Source organism: Eumetopias jubatus, unplaced genomic scaffold, assembly GCF_037043125.1.
Source record: "Eumetopias jubatus isolate StellerSeaLion01/CBP00866 unplaced genomic scaffold, mEumJub1_p1.0 scaffold_10, whole genome shotgun sequence".
Taxonomy (NCBI): Eukaryota; Metazoa; Chordata; class Mammalia; order Carnivora; family Otariidae; genus Eumetopias; species Eumetopias jubatus.
In genome coordinates this window covers 77,666,749-77,684,532 of record NW_028274816.1, presented here as the reverse complement: position 1 = coordinate 77,684,532, position 17,784 = coordinate 77,666,749, and the positions used below count along the sequence as shown (strand labels likewise).

Here is a 17,784-nt window from a genome sequence, read left to right as displayed (position 1 = left end):
GGAGGGGCAGGAAAGAGGGCTATAAGGGCCGCGGCCCAGGCGGGCGGGAGCCAGGCAGGCCATGGCGGATGTCCCCGGGGCGCAGCGAACGGCTCCCGGCGGGAGCGGCGGCGGCGGCCCGGAGCCCCGGGACCCCCTGGACTGCTGGGCCTGCGCTGTGCTGGTCACGGCCCAGAATCTGCTGGTGGCTGCCTTCAACCTCCTCCTGCTGGCGCTGGTGCTGGGGACCATCCTGCTACCCGCTGTCACCATGCTAGGCTTCGGCTTCCTCTGCCACTCCCAGGTGAGCGCGGCCCTTCGCGGGGAGGGTGGCGGTGGGGGTCTGCGGGCCACGCCGCCCTTCCGGGGCTGTCCGGCCTGGTGGGGGCCTGACGCCGGGTCTCCTCCCACAGTTCCTGCGCTCCCAGGCCCCCCCTTGCACCGCGCACCTGCGGGACCCGGGCTTCACGGCCCTGCTGGTCACCGGATTCCTGCTCCTCGTGCCGCTGCTCGTGCTGGCCCTGGCCAGCTACCGCCGCCTTTGCCTGCGCCTCCGCCTGGCCGACTGCCTCGTGCCCTACAGCCGAGCCCTCTACCGGCGCCGGCGCGCCCCGCTGCCGCGGCAAACCCGGGCCTCACCGGGGTCCCAGGCCGCTCCCACATCAGGAAAGGTCTGGGTCTGAGGACCCTCGAGTCAAAAACCACCCTGACGACTGCCCCCACTCCCAGTCGGCCCGAGGACTTGAAGCCCGGGGGTCTCCCGACCTACCCCGCCCCCGCCGAAGCCAGGGTCCAGCATCCCCTCGGGGGAACCGAAGCATCCGTGGACCAAAGCTGGCGGAAACCCACCACACCCCGGAAAACCCACTTTCCTCCTCCTACCTAGATCTGAATCCTGGACATCTGGGCTGGACCCTGCAGACACCCCCACCATTCGATCCTCCCCTCCCCCTCCCTCAGGACAACCGAACCGCGTGTCCTCCTTTCCTGGTGCAGCTCCTCTAGTATTTACGGGCTGGGGGGGGGGGGGGGGGCGAGGTTGGAGAGGAAGGAGTGACCACACATCAATAAAGAATGAACTGAATGCGTTTCCTGGGATCCTGTGAACAGAGGGATGGCACAATTCCTGTCACGCCTGCCCTGTGCCCAGGAGCAGGAAACAACACTGGGCGGAGGGGCGGGGGCGCGAGAGCGCATCCTTCGGCCGCCCGGGGGCCTTCCCTTATCGCGGTAGCCCGTTCTTCCTGGCCAGACCCTAGAGCTCTGTCCCTGACCCTAAAGTCACCTCCCCCCTCAACAGAGTGGAGAGGGCCCGGCCTCTGTCGCCTGCCCTGCTCCCCTTGGGGACCCGAGCCCGTTCTCTGACCCCAGCTTGGAGGAACTCGGTGTTGCCAGGCCGGGGAGGGAAACAATGGGCCTTCCGGAGCAGGATGACACCCCCTCCGGCTACAATTCTGGAGCAGCAGCGTGGGAGGGAAGATGGAGGGGCCCACCCTGGGGCCTGCTGGTCCTTAGTTCACCCCCACCGCCGAACCAGAGAGAACCTCTGGCTCCCCTGCACGTCCACGTTGGGGAAGGAGGGTTTGAGAGTGCTCCCGACATCCCAGCTACACTCGGACACTAGGCACTTCGTTCCAGGTTTAATGGTCTGCAAAGCATGCGCGATCGAGGTCAGAGATAGGGAGGCCCTGCCAGGCTCTCCCTCTGCACCTCAATAGAAACGATGTGGTGGCCGGGCACCATGGCCAGGCCCAGTACACGGGGTTCCCCCGCCGAGAAGGAATCTGGAAAGAAGGGTCAGAGCATCAGGGAGGCAGGCCAGCGCCGGCCCCGCCCCTTCTAGCCCCAGAAAACAGGGGTGCAGCCAGACACTGAGGGGGAAGCGCCTCGCGGGGAGGCTGCGCCGCATTCCCAGGGGGGCGTGTATCCCCCGGGCACTGACCCGACGGCTTGAGGAACTCCTGCGCCGAGCCCAGGATGACATTGCAGTCGCGGTCGGTGCAGAGGAAGCAGCCGACCAGGGTCCGTCCATCTGTCATGCGAATGCGCATAGTCTTGTTGAGCAGCGCCTCCAGCTGCTGCCGGGCCCGCGCGGCCGGCGAGTCCTCGCGCTCCCCGTCTGAGTCCTGCGCGGGGCGGGACACGCGCTGAGACGGCACCGCCCTCGCGGCCGCCCACCCGCGGAACCACAGCTCCCGACAGCCCGCGGGGCGCTCCCACCGAGCCCAGAGGCTGCCGGGAGCCGCAGTCCCCCCCTCCGCCCCCGCCCCCCCATCTTGCTCCCAGGCTGCCCCTCGATCCCAGAACCCCAGCCCGCGCTAACCCCGGCGCTGGAGCTGCTCTGACGCCGGCTGCAACAGCCATTCTCCTCTCGTAGCAGCATGGTTGGTCCAGCTCCGGCCATTTGCCCCGGGGCCTCCTCTGGGCCCTTCAACTTCCTAAGAACGTTTCGGCTCCGGCGGTCTGAGATCTCGCGAGCGCTCCCGACCTCTTTTCTTTCGCGAGATCACCTCTCCTCCTCCCCGTCGTCTCCTGGGCAACTGCAGAGATCTCGCGAGCTCCTCCTACTTCTCCGGCGCCGGGGCTCACTGAGGCCTATGGGGCCGGATGTCTTAAGATATCGCGAGACGTTTCACCTCTTTAGTTTCACACATACCCTTCAGGAACCCGGGAATCTAGCGAAGACACCTTTTCTCGTAATCACACTCCACCCCATACTCCCTTGCTTTTCTGCTTCGCCAGTCAGTCCTAAATATCCCCTCCCGCCCAGACCACTCTGAAGACGGAGGGCGTTCGCTTCCCTCCCGGACCTCTGGAGGACGCAGCTCAATTCCTTGAAAGCCAGACTCAGACTACATTTCCCGTGAGCGCGCACAGCCCCCGTCCCTCCTCTCCCCCCCCCACCCGCCCAGTGTTTGATCTCGGTAGACGGTGGCCGGAAAGGGACAATGGTTTCCATGTCAGCGGACCAACGCGCTCGCGAGGGGGGAAGATGCAGTGAGTGAGTGCGTGCGTGCGTGCGTGCGTGCAGGCTGAGGGGCGCTGAAGCAACCAGAGATGCTGGTGGCCGAGAGTGCAAGAGCCACGCCGCGCCGGGGCCTCGTGGGGGGGCCAGACTTTGAGTTTTTCCAGCGTCGCTATTTCACGCCGGCCGAGGTGGCCCAACACAACGTGCCGGAAGACCTGTGGGTGTCCTACCTGGGCTCCGTGTACGACCTGACGCCGTTGGCTCATAAGTACAAGGGTAAGGGCCGCGCTTTGGGCCAGGGTCAGGGTGTGCGTCGCGGGGCAGGTGCCTGGTTCTTGCGTGGCTGGCACTGACGGCGGTTGCTCCTTCCCAGGAGACCTGCTGCTAAAACCCATCGTGGAAGTTGCGGGCCAGGACATCAGCCACTGGTTCGATCCGAAGACCAGAGACGTGAGTTGTGCCGGAACCCGGGGTGGGGCGGGGGTGTGGAATGGGACCGCGGGGCCGCGGGATGGGGCGGAAAGGCGGGAGCTGGCTGGAGTCGGAGGTCGTGACTGCCCCGAGGCCCCTCTCCCGATCCCTGCGTTAAAGATCCGCAAGCACGTCGATCCGCTGACCGGTACCCTGAGATACCGCACCCCCCGGGGCCGCTTTCTGCACGTCCCGCCTCAGCTGCCGCGTTCGGACTGGGCCAATGATTTCGGGAAGCCCTGGTGGCAGGGGGTGCATTATGAGGTGGGGCGGCTGTCTACCAAGACCCGCAACATCCGCATCATTAACACGCTCACGTCGCAGGAGCACGCGCTGGAGGTGAGAACCGGTGCCTGCGGGCAGGTCAGAGGGAACTGGGAATCCCAGCAACTGTCCCAGGAGATCTTTAGGCCATTGGCTCTCCATAGCCAGGGGGAGCAGTATTTTCCCCCACTTTAGGGGTAACCGAGGAGAGCAGATCACCTAGGTCTGCGGGCTTGGGAATGGAGGAGTGCCCGGAGCACAGGGTACAAGAGATGCCCTCATAAGCCCCGGGGGCAGCAGTTCGTGCACCTTAGTGATCGTGGTCCTCGGAAGCACTCGCATGCTGTGTTTTGGATAGTAGTTGCAGTCGGACTCTCTTATTAATGTTCTCTGTGGAAGGGATGAAGGGAGGGGGCGGTGACTCTGGCCCTTTAGGGCCGTCCGTTTGTTAGAAGGGACTGCCACAAAGACAGGTAACACACTTTGGGGCCATTCGCCGCATGCTGGAGCTCCAGCTTCATTTGGGGGACTGAGAAGTGCCTAAAAGTGGTATCTGCCAAGGGAGGCACGCTGCTTCCAGCACGATCATCTGAGCCCCGGGCCTTGGCTTGGAGCGCGGATCTGTGTGTGGTGTGTGTGTGTGTGTGTGTGTGTGTGTGTGTGTGTGTGTGCGCGCGCGCCCGCGCGCGTGTGTCCCATCCAGAATCCTGGGGGGTGGGGCGCTTTCATGTTCTGCAGGTGGGGGCCCAGGAATCAATGTGGGAAATCCTGCACCGCTGTCTCCCCTTTAATGCACATGCTGCCAGCTATACGTGGAAATACGAGGGGAAGAAACTGAACATGGATTATACCCTGGAAGAGAACGGGATCCGGGACGAGGAAGAAGAATTTGACTATCTCAACATGGACAGTACAGTCTACACACCTGCAATACTGCTCTACTTCAACGACGACCTCACAGAGCTGTAGGGTGGGGACCAGTGCTTGTGTAGACGCAGCTGAGTTCTGAGTTTGGCTGCATCTGTGCCCTGTAGGTGGGGGAGGGGGCGGAGTGCTGGATAAAGACCTCCATTCCATTCTGGGAACTGGCCTGTGGTTCCCGCGTCCTTCTCAAGTGTACAGGTCCTATTTCCCAGTCCCACTGTGATTTGCTCGACGTGAGGGAGAATGCTAGAAGCACGTTCATTAATTCTCAGGAGTGACACGAGAAGATGGAAGTATCTTGGATTGGGGAGACAGCCGGAGCTCAGGCAGAACTTTTTGACAGTCCGAGAAGGAGAAGCCCTACACAGGGATGCGGGATGGGAGAACTTTTATGGCAGTGATGGGAACCGGGACGGCTGCAGGGATTTCCACAGACAGGCACAGGAAGTGTCTATTGCTGGCCACACAAAACCGGCTGATCTGCCTTCTGAAGAGTCCTTGATAGTTGGAACCCCAAAGGGAAGAAAGGAAGCGAAGGGTTAGGCAGTAGTTCAGGCTAGACCTTATGCTGTGTGCTTCGTACGCCCTTTTTAATACAGCTACTCTGTAAGTTGGGTGCCGTCACCACAATTTTACACAGAAGTCTTTTTGAAGCTAAGAAAGATTTTTTCCCTATTTGGCTTTCCGTAAGTGATTGATGACGCCGGGCAGCATCCCATCCAGCAAGTAGAGGGGAGCTCCTGAAGCTCGGCAAAATTTAGTAGCAGGAAGGCACACGAATTTGTGGCCAGAAGGCAAACTCAAGTCTAAATCCGAAGTTCGTGTTCTTTCACGGTAGAGAGAGGATCTCACTGTCCTAGGCTCGTCCCAAAAGACAGCCACCATGGGGGGCAGTGGCCAGATTTGTCTCCTTTAACCCCAGCAGGGGAGGGGAATGAGGATGACAGGCAGCCCCCCCACCCGCGGAGTCCCCTACCCGCAGTGCCTCCTGCCAGAAACGCCCCCCTCTCCTAGCACCCCAGTCACTCTCCAAGGAGATCCTAGCTCCTAAATGCCTCTGGGATGCACCCTCTTCCTCACTGCTTGTCCAGACCGCTGTGCAGACGTCGTCACCAGCCCCCCACTTCCGCATCAGCCCCCCACCCCCCCATGCAGCCGTCCGAGTGAGCGCTGAGAACCAAACCCAGGCATCTGACTTTCCTTCCTTCGGAGTCTTCAGTGGCTTCCGGGTGCTTTGGGAATAAAGTCCTGTCCATCTGAAGACGCTGCACGAACCGGCTGGTGCCCCCCTAGCGTGCCTCACCTGTGTTCCCTGGGTCGCAGCTGCTGGGGCTGCGTCCGTGACACAGAGCCCTAACACACACCGTTCCCTCTGCCTCCACGCTCTTCCTCCCATCCCCCACTTAGCTGACCCTAAATGCTTCTTCCTCGGGAGCTCTTCTAATTTCTTGGTGTAGAAAGCAAGATTTTCCATTGGATCGTCTCTTAGCGTCACACTTATTCCAGAGTACTTATTCCAGCGTTGGTTTTAAGGTTACGGACGTGAGACAGCCATCTGGGTCACCGCCGGATTCCCAGCGTTGGGCGCACAGTTGCTGCTCAATAAATTTTGATGGGCTGACCTCCAGTGTTGAGTGAATTCATCTGTCCATAGTAACTAGTGTGGATGGGACGCTGTGACCTGGGAGGCAAGGCCAAGACCAAGAAGGAGGACGTCCGTTGACTGTGGCAACTTCTCTGGCCTGGTTCCCCTCAGAACAAGACCAAACCCCAGAGAGGCCTCCCTCTGCCCAGATTTGGGGGGAAATCCACCTGCCATTCCCCCATATGGCCATCAGGTGGCGGTCACTGCCCACAGAGTCGGTGGCGGGGGGAGGGGGGGGGACAAGGGAGGGAAAACCCGCCCAAGTTCTAAAGAGGTTTACAATCAGAGGGGGCTCCCTGGAATGTATAGGTGGGAGGAAGGATCTGAAAAAAAAGGAAATACCACATGGCTACTGTTTTATTAGCATTTGGCTACATTCTGGTCTATGTTTTGTCCACAAGGAGTAAAGTTTGAGGAATAAAACCCATGGGATGGCACAGGCAGGGGCTCTGATTACAGGCGTGGGTGTGTTCAGGGCCAAGTGCAGAGCTGCGGACAGAATAAAGAGCACGCGTTTCAAAGAGAATACAGTACATTCCTTTAGTAACACTTACCGACTTTGTGTGTGTGTGTGTGTGTGTGTGTAAAGCTTTTCCAAGACCGGCTATTTGCATGAGGAGTATGTAAATAATGCCTCGGCCAAAAATCTAGAAAGTAAATAGCACATGAGCGTGGGGTCCAAGTCCTCCTGTGGTGACCTCTTCCGTTTTGGAGCGGGGTGGGGTGACAGTTGGAATATTGAACGCTGCCCATCCTCAGGAAACCATAGCGCCTTGGAAGGACTCAACTGGCAGATTTCACTCGAGCCGCGGTCCCTGTGAACACAGATCACTGAGGAGAGCAAAGACCCGTATGTCCCTGCAGGGGCCGCCTTCTCAATGGGATACAACATACACACATGGAAAGGTAGATGAAGACAGTACTCGGTAAAGGACCAAATTATGGTCTGGAAAAAGTTTCCACCCTCAGGCAAGTCGCAAGTGCATTCTTCACCTGGATCTCTAGAAGTGCTGAGGTGGTCTCTAAATAGTGTGTGTGTGGTTTGCACGTGTGCACAAGCTCAGACGTGTATCATTTGGGGGAAAGGTGCTATCATTTCAAACATCAGTCTCGAAATGGCCCAGTCCTCTGCCCCTGACACAGTACACACACACACAGGTCATTTAAAGTAACGTATCAAAGGTGATGATATAATGTAGTCCCGGGACTCTCAGCACCTGTCTCAATGCTCTACCTCGACTGTTACACCTGTGTTCCCATGGCAGCAATTCCTAAAGCCGTAACCCTGGGGGTGAAGTTTATGACTAGTCTGAAACCTTTTAGTACTGCCCCCGATTCCGATCTGGATGCACGCTGGAGCAGAGGGAAGGGATCTCTCATTTAGTCTTGACCCCAACGCCCAGACACTGGCGGCAGGATAAGGCTGATGGGCCCAGCCCTGCACAGCCCAGTTTGGGTAAACCCCCCCCCCCCTCCACGGATATTGTTGCTATTGGGACGGCCTCTGCCATCTGACTCAGTCATCTCTGCGTCTGCAACAGCCCCCAAATGGCCGGCATCGAGTGGCAATAAAGGCACACCTGTATTCATCATCCAGGAATGAAGGGTCCACGTAAGCCCTGCTCTTTGAAATGCTGGAACTCGGGCCACACAGACGCAGAACACGTGAGGGCCTTGCCGCTTGCCCCCTCTGACTATTTGAAGAGAGCTACAGAGAGGTGGAGGGTCACATCTGTGCTGGTGAGTCCTGCTGCCCCTCCTCTGGAGCAGTGAGGAAGACGAAATGTCCCCCTGCCCTTAGCGGACAGCCCCTCCGGGCAGACCTTCCTCCACCCCAGCGGGTCACTGAGAACGGATCCCGTGCAAAGAACAGAAGGCTCAGTGCTGAGACCTAACTACCAAGAGTTCATTTTTCTCAAATAAGAGTCTGTGGTGCTGTCATTCCACGGGGCAGCTCTGGGTCTCACTTTTGTCGCTGGTCTCGCTTCTCTACTTCTGGCCCGCACCGCGGGCAGGAAGGGGGGAAGGGGGGAAGGGGGGAGGCGGGAAGGGCAGGGCCTAGATCCAAGCACACATTTTCCTAGCGGTCTTCGAAGACCTCCGAGCACATCTCACGGATGGGACGTGGGTGGCACAGGACCCTTGGCTGCGAGGGATGTGGGGCAGTGTACTTTCTATTGACGCCCACAACAAGAGCAGGGGCCGCTGCTGCGGAGGGACCGTACGGACACCGGGTCGGGACCTGCGAGGTCTTCCACGAGTCACGCGCAAGGGCTGCGCGTCCATTCGTTAACCGCACAAAGTTATCAGGCGCTTCGTGCACGGACCTGTTCCGGGTCCTGGGGATACAGAAGTGAGAGTCAGGCACTGGGACCCGACCCGCAGAGACAGGGTCGCTGCAGATGGGACTGCAAGCTGTATGCTGTAGATGCACGTGCGCACCTGCTATAAAAACACAGAAACACAACCACTCGAGAGAGTGACGGCCGGACGCTCCGAGGCTCGCGCGGATGCTGCCACGGGCCGGCCTGTATTGCCTGGAGATCTGCGTGCACCTGCATTCATCACTTACTCATTCACCCGCCGTCACAACAAACCGAAGTGCTGTTTTTACGGACACTGCAGAACGAAGGACACGGAGGCAGAGAGATGAACGAACTTGCCAAAGGTCACACAACTATGCAGGGAGTAGCCGCGCCGGGCTCCGAACCAAGCCGGGCTTGGGCCGCCCACTTCACCGCCGAGCTGCGCCACCCACTGTGGGACACAGGACACACACACAGGACACAGGTCCAGCTGTCTGTGGGACCTGCCTGTCGCTGCACATCAAAGCCAGCCCAAGACTCAGCAGCCTTCAAACAGCCCCTGATCTTTATTTTGCTAATGGACCTGGGATGTGGGCAGGGTTCCGTGGGCAACCAGCCCGGTGGACTAACCCAAGCTGCAGGATCCACTTGCAAGTGGCTCAGTGGCACGGCTGGGAGGTGCTGTTGGCCGTGGGCACCCCTCGTGTGGCCCCCACATGGGGCAGCGTGGCCTCCCCCCCCCCCCGACACCGTGGCAGCGGGACACCGAGAGCAGGTAGCTCCAGACAAGCAGAAGGAAGCTGGCCTCCAATCCAGGGGGAGGGAGCGAGGCCTCCTGCTCAGAGGGAAGGGGCCAAGGTTACATTGTAGTAAATGCAGGCTACACGGGAGATCTTACTTCTGAAATCCCCCAGGCTCCCTTCTGGCAGGGCCTTATCCCATGCTGTCCCCTGCGCCGAACACCCCACCCCTCACTCCTGGCTTGGTCAGCTCCTTCCCCTTAGAGGCTCTGCTTAGTGTCACCTCCTTGGGGGAGTCTTCCCTGACCCCTCCAACTGTGTCAAACATTCCTTCCCTCCCTCTCAGTGCAATGCAAGTATTTAGTGTAATTCAGTTTAATGTCCACCTTCCTCCCTTCTTAGACTCGAAGCTCTAGGAGGGCAGACAGCTGGCCCGTATTTGCCACCAAGTACCCAGCACCTCCCTCTCTCGGTGCTCAGCCCAGAGCAGTCACTCAAGATTCGTAAAAGGAACAGAGGTGATAAATGCTACAAAAAGCTAAGTACGAGGTGCCTCAGGAACATCCAACCCCAGCCTGGGGAGATCAGTGAAGGCTTTTGGGAGAGGCATCACCTCCAGCTGAGGCCCGAAGGGACCAGGGAGTCGACAGATGAGCAGGAGAGGACAGAAGGCTTCCTGCAAAGAATAAACAGCACAGAGTTTAGGGGTATGAGTGGCGAGCTGGGGAGCAGAGGGCACAGCTGAGACAGAGGCTGGGGAGGGTGGGCGGCGAAGGGTGTGGAGGCCAGACCAGGTCAACTGAGGCTTTGTAAACCTGGCTTTTGTTTGTTCATTTGTTGAGATATAACTCACACACCATAAAAGTCACCCTCTCAAAGTGTACAGTTCAGGGTTAAGGGTTTTCTAGGGAGAATGGCGCAATCAGATTTGCACTGTAAAGAGGTGACCTGCCTATAATGTCAAGAGAACGGGCTGGAGGGGAGAAAAGCGGGGATGGGTCCAGGAGAGGGATGCGGGCGGCGGGGACTAAGTTCGGGGCCGCGGAGGTCAGAGTAGATGGACGGAAGTGAAGGCAGAATCGCCTGGCTCCCTAATTTCCTGGAGGCAGGTCTGGGGCAGAGGGAGGAGACCGGGATGATACTCCATTGTCTGGCGGAGAAGGGGACTCTGATGGGGGAGGAGGGTGATGTGTTGTGAGTTGGCCGGGAAGTCACTTTGGGGCACACACATCACAGGCGGTCCCATCTTCCTGGCTCCGCGGCACGGGGTCCTGGAAGAGCACTCGGGGCCGGCGTGTGAGGCGTGAGGATTGCCGTCTGCGGGGATGAGCCCCTGCTCGAGGATGGAGAGGAGCCAGAGCGCAGAGTGACCGAAGCCAATGGTGGAAGCCAAAGAGAGTATCAGAGGGGAGGGGGTGGTAAACGCTGTGAGGCAGGCCATCGAGGTCAGGACCAGGACTCAGCTGTCTCCGGACAGAGCCAACAGCGACATGGTCGTACGTCAGAGAAGGCGGGCTGTCGCTGGAGGAGGCACGACCGGATGGTCACAGAAGAAATCCAACTGCAGAAGGCTTTGGGACCACACGCAGAATACTTTCCTTTCTTCAGACCCCGTTTCTTTAGCTGCCAGCTATGAGTGACAAAAGGGTTCCCAAAGGACAACGTGCATAAACCAGGACACGGTCACTCTACACGGAAGCTCCCTTCCAGGGTTGTTGGGAAGACCGAATGAGCTAGAGTATGGGAGAACGCCCAGCAGCGCCCGAGGCCTTTTGAACAGGCACCCCCAAATTTTCGTTTTCTTCTCCTTTCCTTGCGCCAGCCACAATTTCGTCACGCATGCTTCTTGTGGGATTTCCTGAGATTTGGCGTTACTCAGCACCCGGGTAACATCTGTCACGGTTAGAGACCTGGTAGACCGTATCTGGGACTAACATTTGGTTTCCAACCCAACAAAAGTGTTTGTGCCTCCCCTGGGAGAACTGGACCCAACAGAACCTGGCTCGTTTCCTATATTCTCGGGTTGGGCTTGTGTATAGGAGGCAGGAGAGAGCCTGGAAATGCGGCCAACTGTTGGGAGCAGAAGCTACAGGCAGCCCTTAGCTCCTTCAGGGCAAGTGCTGTTCATACCTCAGGCCGCAAATCCTCTCACCTTCAGCTGCGCTAAGTGAATCTCTCTAGGTGAGAAACAGCCCAGAGTATATGGGATTGTTTAGGGTAAGAGCTACCAACTGTCTGGCATCTTACAGCCCGCGCTCTCTGCAAGTTAGCTCTCCTGATGCTCCCGACGGCCCTGTGAGGGAGGCCCTGACATCCCTGTGTCACACACGGGGGGCTGGGCCTGAGGGAGAAGTCACTCGCCCAAGGTCACTTTGTAAGTGGAAGGGCTTACAGGTGCTACCCGACCCCCAAGCTCAAACTCTAACGGAGGGAGTGGGTGACTTCATTACTTGGCTCTCGACCGCATATTAGGAGCTACGCAGTTTGGAATATAGAATCTTTTGGGGGAAAAAAGTTGATTTTAGTTTACTAATCGTAACGAATTTAGTCTAAAATTAGAGTGACTTTTGGAGTGCCTGGATGGCTCAGAGGGTTGAGCGTCTGACTTGATTTCAGCTCAGGTCATGATCTCATGGGTCGTGGGATTGAGCCCTGCGTCGGGTTCCAGCCCTGCGTTGGGTTCCATGCTCTTCAGGGAGTCAGTCTGCTTGAGGGTTCTTCCTCTGTCTCCTCCTGCCCCTCTCCCTGCTCACGCACGTGCGCACACGCTCTCTCTAAATAAATACATAAATCTTAAAAAAATAAATAAATAAAAACAAAATGCGCCTGGGTGGCTCAGATGGTTAAGCGTCTGCCTTCGGCTCAGGTCATGATCCCAGGGTCCTGGGATCGAGTCCCGCATTGGGCTCCCTGCTCCTTGGGAGCCTGCTTCTCCCTCTGCCTCTCTCTGTCTCTCATGAACAAATAAATGAAATCTTTAAAAAAAAAAAAATGACTCTCGTTGTCTGGAGAGCTAGATGGAGAAAAGGCCCAAGAGCAGGCCAATGGGCAGGAGGGAGCCAGCTTGGGGTTGGCACTGACCACGACAAAGCTGTGATCCGAAAGACAGGTAATCAGCCAGGAAAGGTGTCAGGGCAGTTCTGCTCAGACAACTGGGCTTGACATTAGAGGGCATTTCTAGCTAGCCAGCCAATGGAGAAGGAGTAAGACATTGTTAAAAGGCAATGTCAAAAGGGAGGAAAGGGTTGCTTTCGGCCATTTCGTACAGGACCCTGCAGTTTCCATGACCATGGTCAATTGGTGCGGGTCTAAAAGGAACAATGAAGAGAAAGACCACTGATGTGGGGTTTAGAGCTTCCTCCTCCACGAAGAGCAAGGGAACGGATTTCGCTAAAAGCCAGCAATAGAGGCGTAAGCAGATGTGAGATCACAGAAGCCGAGCAAGGACTATTTCAAGAAGGGGATGGCAAGTGAAGAACTCAGAAATAGCCTCTGTATCGGCAGCCCGGGGGCTGTCGGCTGCCTGCAGGTCGTTCTTCCAGGAGGCGCGGCTGTGGGTGGGCACAGGGAGGTAGGGTGGCAGCTGGGGGTACGGCGGGGCTCCAGAGGACTCCTTTTAAAGACAAGGAGATGTAGTTGAGAAGGAGCAAGTGGAAGGGGAGGTAAGGGAGCGCTGCGGGGTCTCTGGGAACCGTTAGTCCCCGAGGAGGCAGCAGGGGTGGGAGGCAGAGCCGGGGCCCGCAGGGACCAGCTTCAGACGGGACCAAGACGAGGGAGGAGGGAAATCCACAAGCGCAGTGTCTCAGCGTCTCAGTGCTACAGCTTCCAGGGAGCTCTCATCTGATGATCTGGCTCCTGGAAGGGGAGGATAGGGTCTCCTCCTGGAGTAGGAAGGTAGAGGTCTGAGGAATGCGAGGAAGGTTTGGAAAAGTCACCATGGGGAACTGAAAGGCGGTGGCGGGCTAGGGAAAAGGATTTCTGAGCAGGGATGCCGGTCGGCAGGGGCACAGGGGGGGTCCTTGGGCAGCGCTGTGCGTGCTGGGTATAAAGAGGCAGCAGAAGCAGCCACGGTTTGAGGTGTGTGGGAGGAAGTCAAGTTCAGGACACCAAGACACCTGGCAAGACAGTGGCTGAAATGATAGAGCATTGGGCTCTAAGCTGGACAGGGATAATGGATGGGGAAGGCTCTAGAGTGTCTTACGGGTCCAAGAAAAGCAGAGAGATGAGAGCTGGAGGGCGAGAAAGTTGTAGGCAAAGCAGGGACATTGAATCTAGAATTTCAGAAGAGGTAAGTGCAGAGGTGGGACAGGTGTGGAATGGAGAGAAAGGTCTTTGGTTAGGCAGTCGAGGGCAGGACTGAGTCAGGTGCCCATCTTCAGTGAATGAGGGGGCAGGACCAGGGCGAGCACACATGGCCAGGAAGAAAGGTGCTGGGGGCCCAGCCAGGCTGCAGAAGCTTAGAGCGGGGTTTGTCACCTGGGATGGGGGACCTGGAGTCAACCCTGGAGATGAGGAAATAGATTCCTTTGGGGCGCCTGGGTGGCCCAGTCAGTGAAGCGTCTGCCTTTGGCTCAGGTCGGGATCTCAGGGTCCTGGGATGGAGCCCCGCATCGGGCTCCCTGCTCAGCGGGGAGCCTGCTTCTCCCTCTCCCTCTGCCCCTCCCCCTGCTCATGCTCTCTCTCTCTAATAAATAAATAAAATCTTAAAAAAAAAAAGAAATAGATTCCTTTACGTATGTGGTCTCCAGACTTGTTTGCCACATTACTGTAAACTATTTTTTGAAGACAATCAAACTTTGTGACCAAATACTTGATGGCACCTCCTATTCTTTCTTCCCGTATGTCTTTTAAGTTAAAAATTTTTTTTGAGCTTAGTCTTATTTTTCATTGTAGAACAGGGCTCTTCACAGAAAATTCCAGGTAGGCAAGCATAAAGGTGCAAAACAAAATCACTCTTATTCCTATCACTCAGCAGAAACCAGTATTAACATCTTAACCACTTCCTCCTAGTATTTTCCCACATGGTTGCGATTATACTACATATATGATTTTATATTGTTTTATGAAATTCACAGTAGATCGTAAGTTGTTAAAGGGAAACCATGAGAGAACCAAGAACGGTGGTTGTCTCTAGGAGAGGAACTGGAAAGTTCTGGGGTGCTGGAAATACTTTAGATCTTTACCTGAATGGTGTTCACACAGGAATATACATTTGCACAAACTCAAAATGTACACCTGAAAAAACCCCAACCAAGCGAACAAAAAACAAAACGAAATCAGATCATGAGCATTTGCTCACGCCCTTTGGTCAATGGGGAGAAAGGACGACAATCAGTGAATCTAGGAGAGTGTGTAGGTATCAACAAGTCAGGAAAGGACAGGTGTTGGCGAGGGTCTGGAGAAAGGGGAGCCCTCCTACGCTAGCGGTGGGAACACAAGCTGGTGCGGACACTCTGGAAAACAGCATGGAGGTGCGTCAGAAAGTTAAAAATAGAGCTACCTTATGACCCAGCAATTGCTCTACTAGGTATTTACCCAAAGGATGCAAAAATACTAATTCAAGGGGCACCTGGGTGGCTCAGTTGGTTGAGCGACTGCCTTCGGCTCAGGTCATGATCCTGGAGTCCCGGGATCGAGTCCCACATCGGGCTCCCTGCTCAGCGGGGAGTCGGCCTCTCCCTCTGACCCTCTTCCCTCTCGTGCTATCTCTCATTCTCTCTCTCAAATAAATAATAAAATCTTAAAAAAATACTAATTCAAAGGGATACATGCATACTAATGTTTAAAGCAGCATTTTCTACAACAGCCAAATTATAGAAGCACAGCAGGTGTCCACTGACCGATGAACAAACAGATAAAGAAGACATGTATGTATACACACACTGGAATATTACGTAGCCATAAAAAAAAATGAAATCTTGCCATTGGCAACGACACGGATGGAACTAGAGGGTATTTTGCTAAGTGAAATAAGTCAATCAGGGAAAGACACATGCCTCATGATCTCACTTATATGTGGAATTTAAGAAACAGAACGGAGGATCATAGGGGAAGAGAGGAAAAAACAAAATCGGACAAAATCAGAGAGGAGACAAACCATAAGAGGCTCTTAATCACGGGAAACACGCTGAAGGTGGCTGGAGGGGAGGGGGTGGGGGGAGGGGGTCACTGGGTGCCGGGCGTTAAGGAAGGCACATGATGGAGTGAGCACTGGGTGTTACATGCCACTGATGAATCACCCACCTATGAAACTAATAATACACTATATGTTGATTGGTTGAATTTAAATTTTAAAAATGGTAAAAAGAAGAACAAATGAGCAAAGGGGAAAGAGAGCGAGGCAAACCAAGAAACAGACTCCTCACTGTGGAGAACACACTGATGGTCAGCAGAGGGGAGGTGGGGGGGATGGGTGATGTCGGTGATGGGGACTCAGGAGGGCACTTGTGATGAGCACTGGGTGCCGTATGGAAGGGTCGAGTCACCATATTGTACCCCTGAAACCAATATAACCCTGTGTGGTAACTACACTGGAATTTAAATAAATACAAAAAGAAGAGTATACAGGTGTCCACAGCGCTCCTTCAACTTTTCTGTAGGTTCAAAATTTCTCAAAATTGAGAAGTTACAGGTGGGAAGGGACCTAACCTCAAAAAAAAAAAAAAAAAGGCAAGGAAACAATAACAAAATTCAGGAGACTGGGTGGGTAGCGGTGGGAGGGGAATGTGGAATTAGGAAGATCAGACAAGGCTTTAAAAAATATTACTATTGTTACATTTATTAAACCAGATGATGGAGTCACATGTTCATGGTAACATTCTTTGTGGCTGATGTATGTTACATCTATTTCTTGTGAGCCTGTGGAATAGTTCTCAATAATAGCTAAAAAATTTTAAATTAAAAACTTCCATAAATAACATTTTAATGGTTTCTCATAATCTTTAATTGCTATCTGACTTTCTCACCAAAACTATCCTTCAAGGGTGGCCAACTGCTGGGGCGCCTGGATGGCTCACTCAGTGGAGCATGGGACTCTTGATTTTGGGGTTGTGGGTTCAAGTCCATGTTGGGTGTAGAGATTACTTTAAAAAAAAAATCAACGCCTGGGGCATGTAGGTGGCTCAGTCTGCTGAGCGTCTTGACTTTGGGTTTCAGTACAGGTCACGATCCCAGGGTTGTGGAATCGAGTCCAGGGTCGGGGCTCCACACTCAGCGGGGACTGGACTCTGCTTGAGATTCTCTCCCTCTTCCTCTGCCCCTCCCCAGTGCTCACGCGCACGTGCACACGCTCTCTCTAAAAATAAATAAAATCTTTAAAAAAAAATCAAAATCTTAAAAAAAAAGGTGACCAACTGCCAAAGACGATACGTTTCCCAGTTCGCACTTTTTAAAAAAAGTTGGGATATAATTTATATCCCATAAAATTCATGATTTCAAAGTGTTCGGGTCAAGAGCTTTTATTTTATTTTTCAAATATTTTATCTATTCATTTGACAGAGAGAGAGCGAGAGAAGAAACACAAGCAGGGGGAGTGGGAGAGGGAGAAGCAGGCTTCCCGCGGGGCAGGGAGCCTGATGTGGGGCTCGAACCCAGGACCCTGGGATCATGACCTGAGCCGAAGGCAGACGCTTAACGACTGAGCCACCCAGGCACCCCTTGAGCTTTTAGTATAAAGTTTACAAGACTGTACAGCCATCCCCACTACCTCATTCCAGAGCATTTTCATCACTGCAAAAATAATCTACCCATCAGCAGTCATTCCCCATGCTCTTCTCCCCTCAAGTTGGGGCAAACACTACTCTGCTTTCTGCCTCTATGAATTAATCTATTCCAGACATTTTGTAGAAGTGGAATATGATATGTGGCCTTTTGTATCTAGTTTCTTGCATTTGGTGTGATGTAGTCAAGGTTCTTCCCTGCTGTAGTGTTTATTGCTACTTCATTTCCTTTTATGGCTGAATAACATTCCGCTGTGTGGATATACTATATTTTGTTTCTCCATTCATCGGTTGACGGGCATCCGGGCTGTTCTGCTTTGGGGTTGTCATGAATAATGCTCCGTGAAGATTCACGTGCACTTTTTTGTGGGGATGCACTTTTCAAGTCTCCCGGGTGTATACCTAAGACTGAAATCGCTGGGTCGTATGGTAACTCTGTATGTCACGATTCAGGGAGCGGTCAGTTGGTGCTCTTCTTGCTTCCAGAAGCTGTCTCCTCGTTCCACCACAGTAACACTATCGGGCGCGCCTATCACTCTAGCAATCTGTTTTCCCTTTGGCTTCTCTTCGCCCCCACCCGTTCTTCAAAGTTCCTCCAAGGTTCTGGCCTCTACTCTTCACTTGAGCTAACAGTTCTCACCCTTTCAAGAGCTACCAACATCTACTAGAACTTTCTATCATGATCTTACCACCCTAGCCAGATGGGGTCAACACACTATTGCTAAGTACTTTCTTTTTTTTTTTTTAATTTTATTTATTTATTGAGAGA

The 17,784-nt window shown here is 54.9% G+C and overlaps 3 protein-coding genes across 3 annotated transcripts; 2 read left to right on the top strand and 1 right to left on the bottom strand.

Annotated features, from left to right (window-relative positions):
• The first annotated feature begins 22 nt into the window (after positions 1-22).
• On the top strand, positions 23-757 carry TMEM88 (transmembrane protein 88). The gene is made up of 2 exons (XM_028124821.2): positions 23-283; positions 393-757. Exons 1-2 carry the CDS (start codon positions 62-64, stop codon positions 660-662), a joined length of 492 nt encoding a protein of 163 aa, XP_027980622.1. The 5' UTR covers positions 23-61; the 3' UTR covers positions 663-757.
• An 849-nt stretch (positions 758-1,606) lies between these two features.
• On the bottom strand, positions 1,607-2,754 carry NAA38 (N-alpha-acetyltransferase 38, NatC auxiliary subunit). Its single transcript, XM_028124822.2, has 3 exons — positions 2,303-2,754; positions 1,922-2,105; positions 1,607-1,763 (listed from the first exon to the last, which is right to left on the bottom strand). Exons 1-3 carry the CDS (start codon positions 2,381-2,383, stop codon positions 1,651-1,653), a joined length of 378 nt encoding a protein of 125 aa, XP_027980623.1. The 5' UTR covers positions 2,384-2,754; the 3' UTR covers positions 1,607-1,650.
• Positions 2,755-2,943: 189 nt separating this feature from the next.
• On the top strand, positions 2,944-6,227 carry CYB5D1 (cytochrome b5 domain containing 1). Its single transcript, XM_028124819.2, has 4 exons — positions 2,944-3,223; positions 3,321-3,397; positions 3,539-3,757; positions 4,421-6,227. The coding sequence occupies exons 1-4, from the start codon at positions 3,037-3,039 to the stop codon at positions 4,649-4,651; spliced, it is 714 nt and encodes a 237-aa protein (XP_027980620.1). The 5' UTR covers positions 2,944-3,036; the 3' UTR covers positions 4,652-6,227.
• Positions 6,228-17,784: the final 11,557 nt, after the last annotated feature.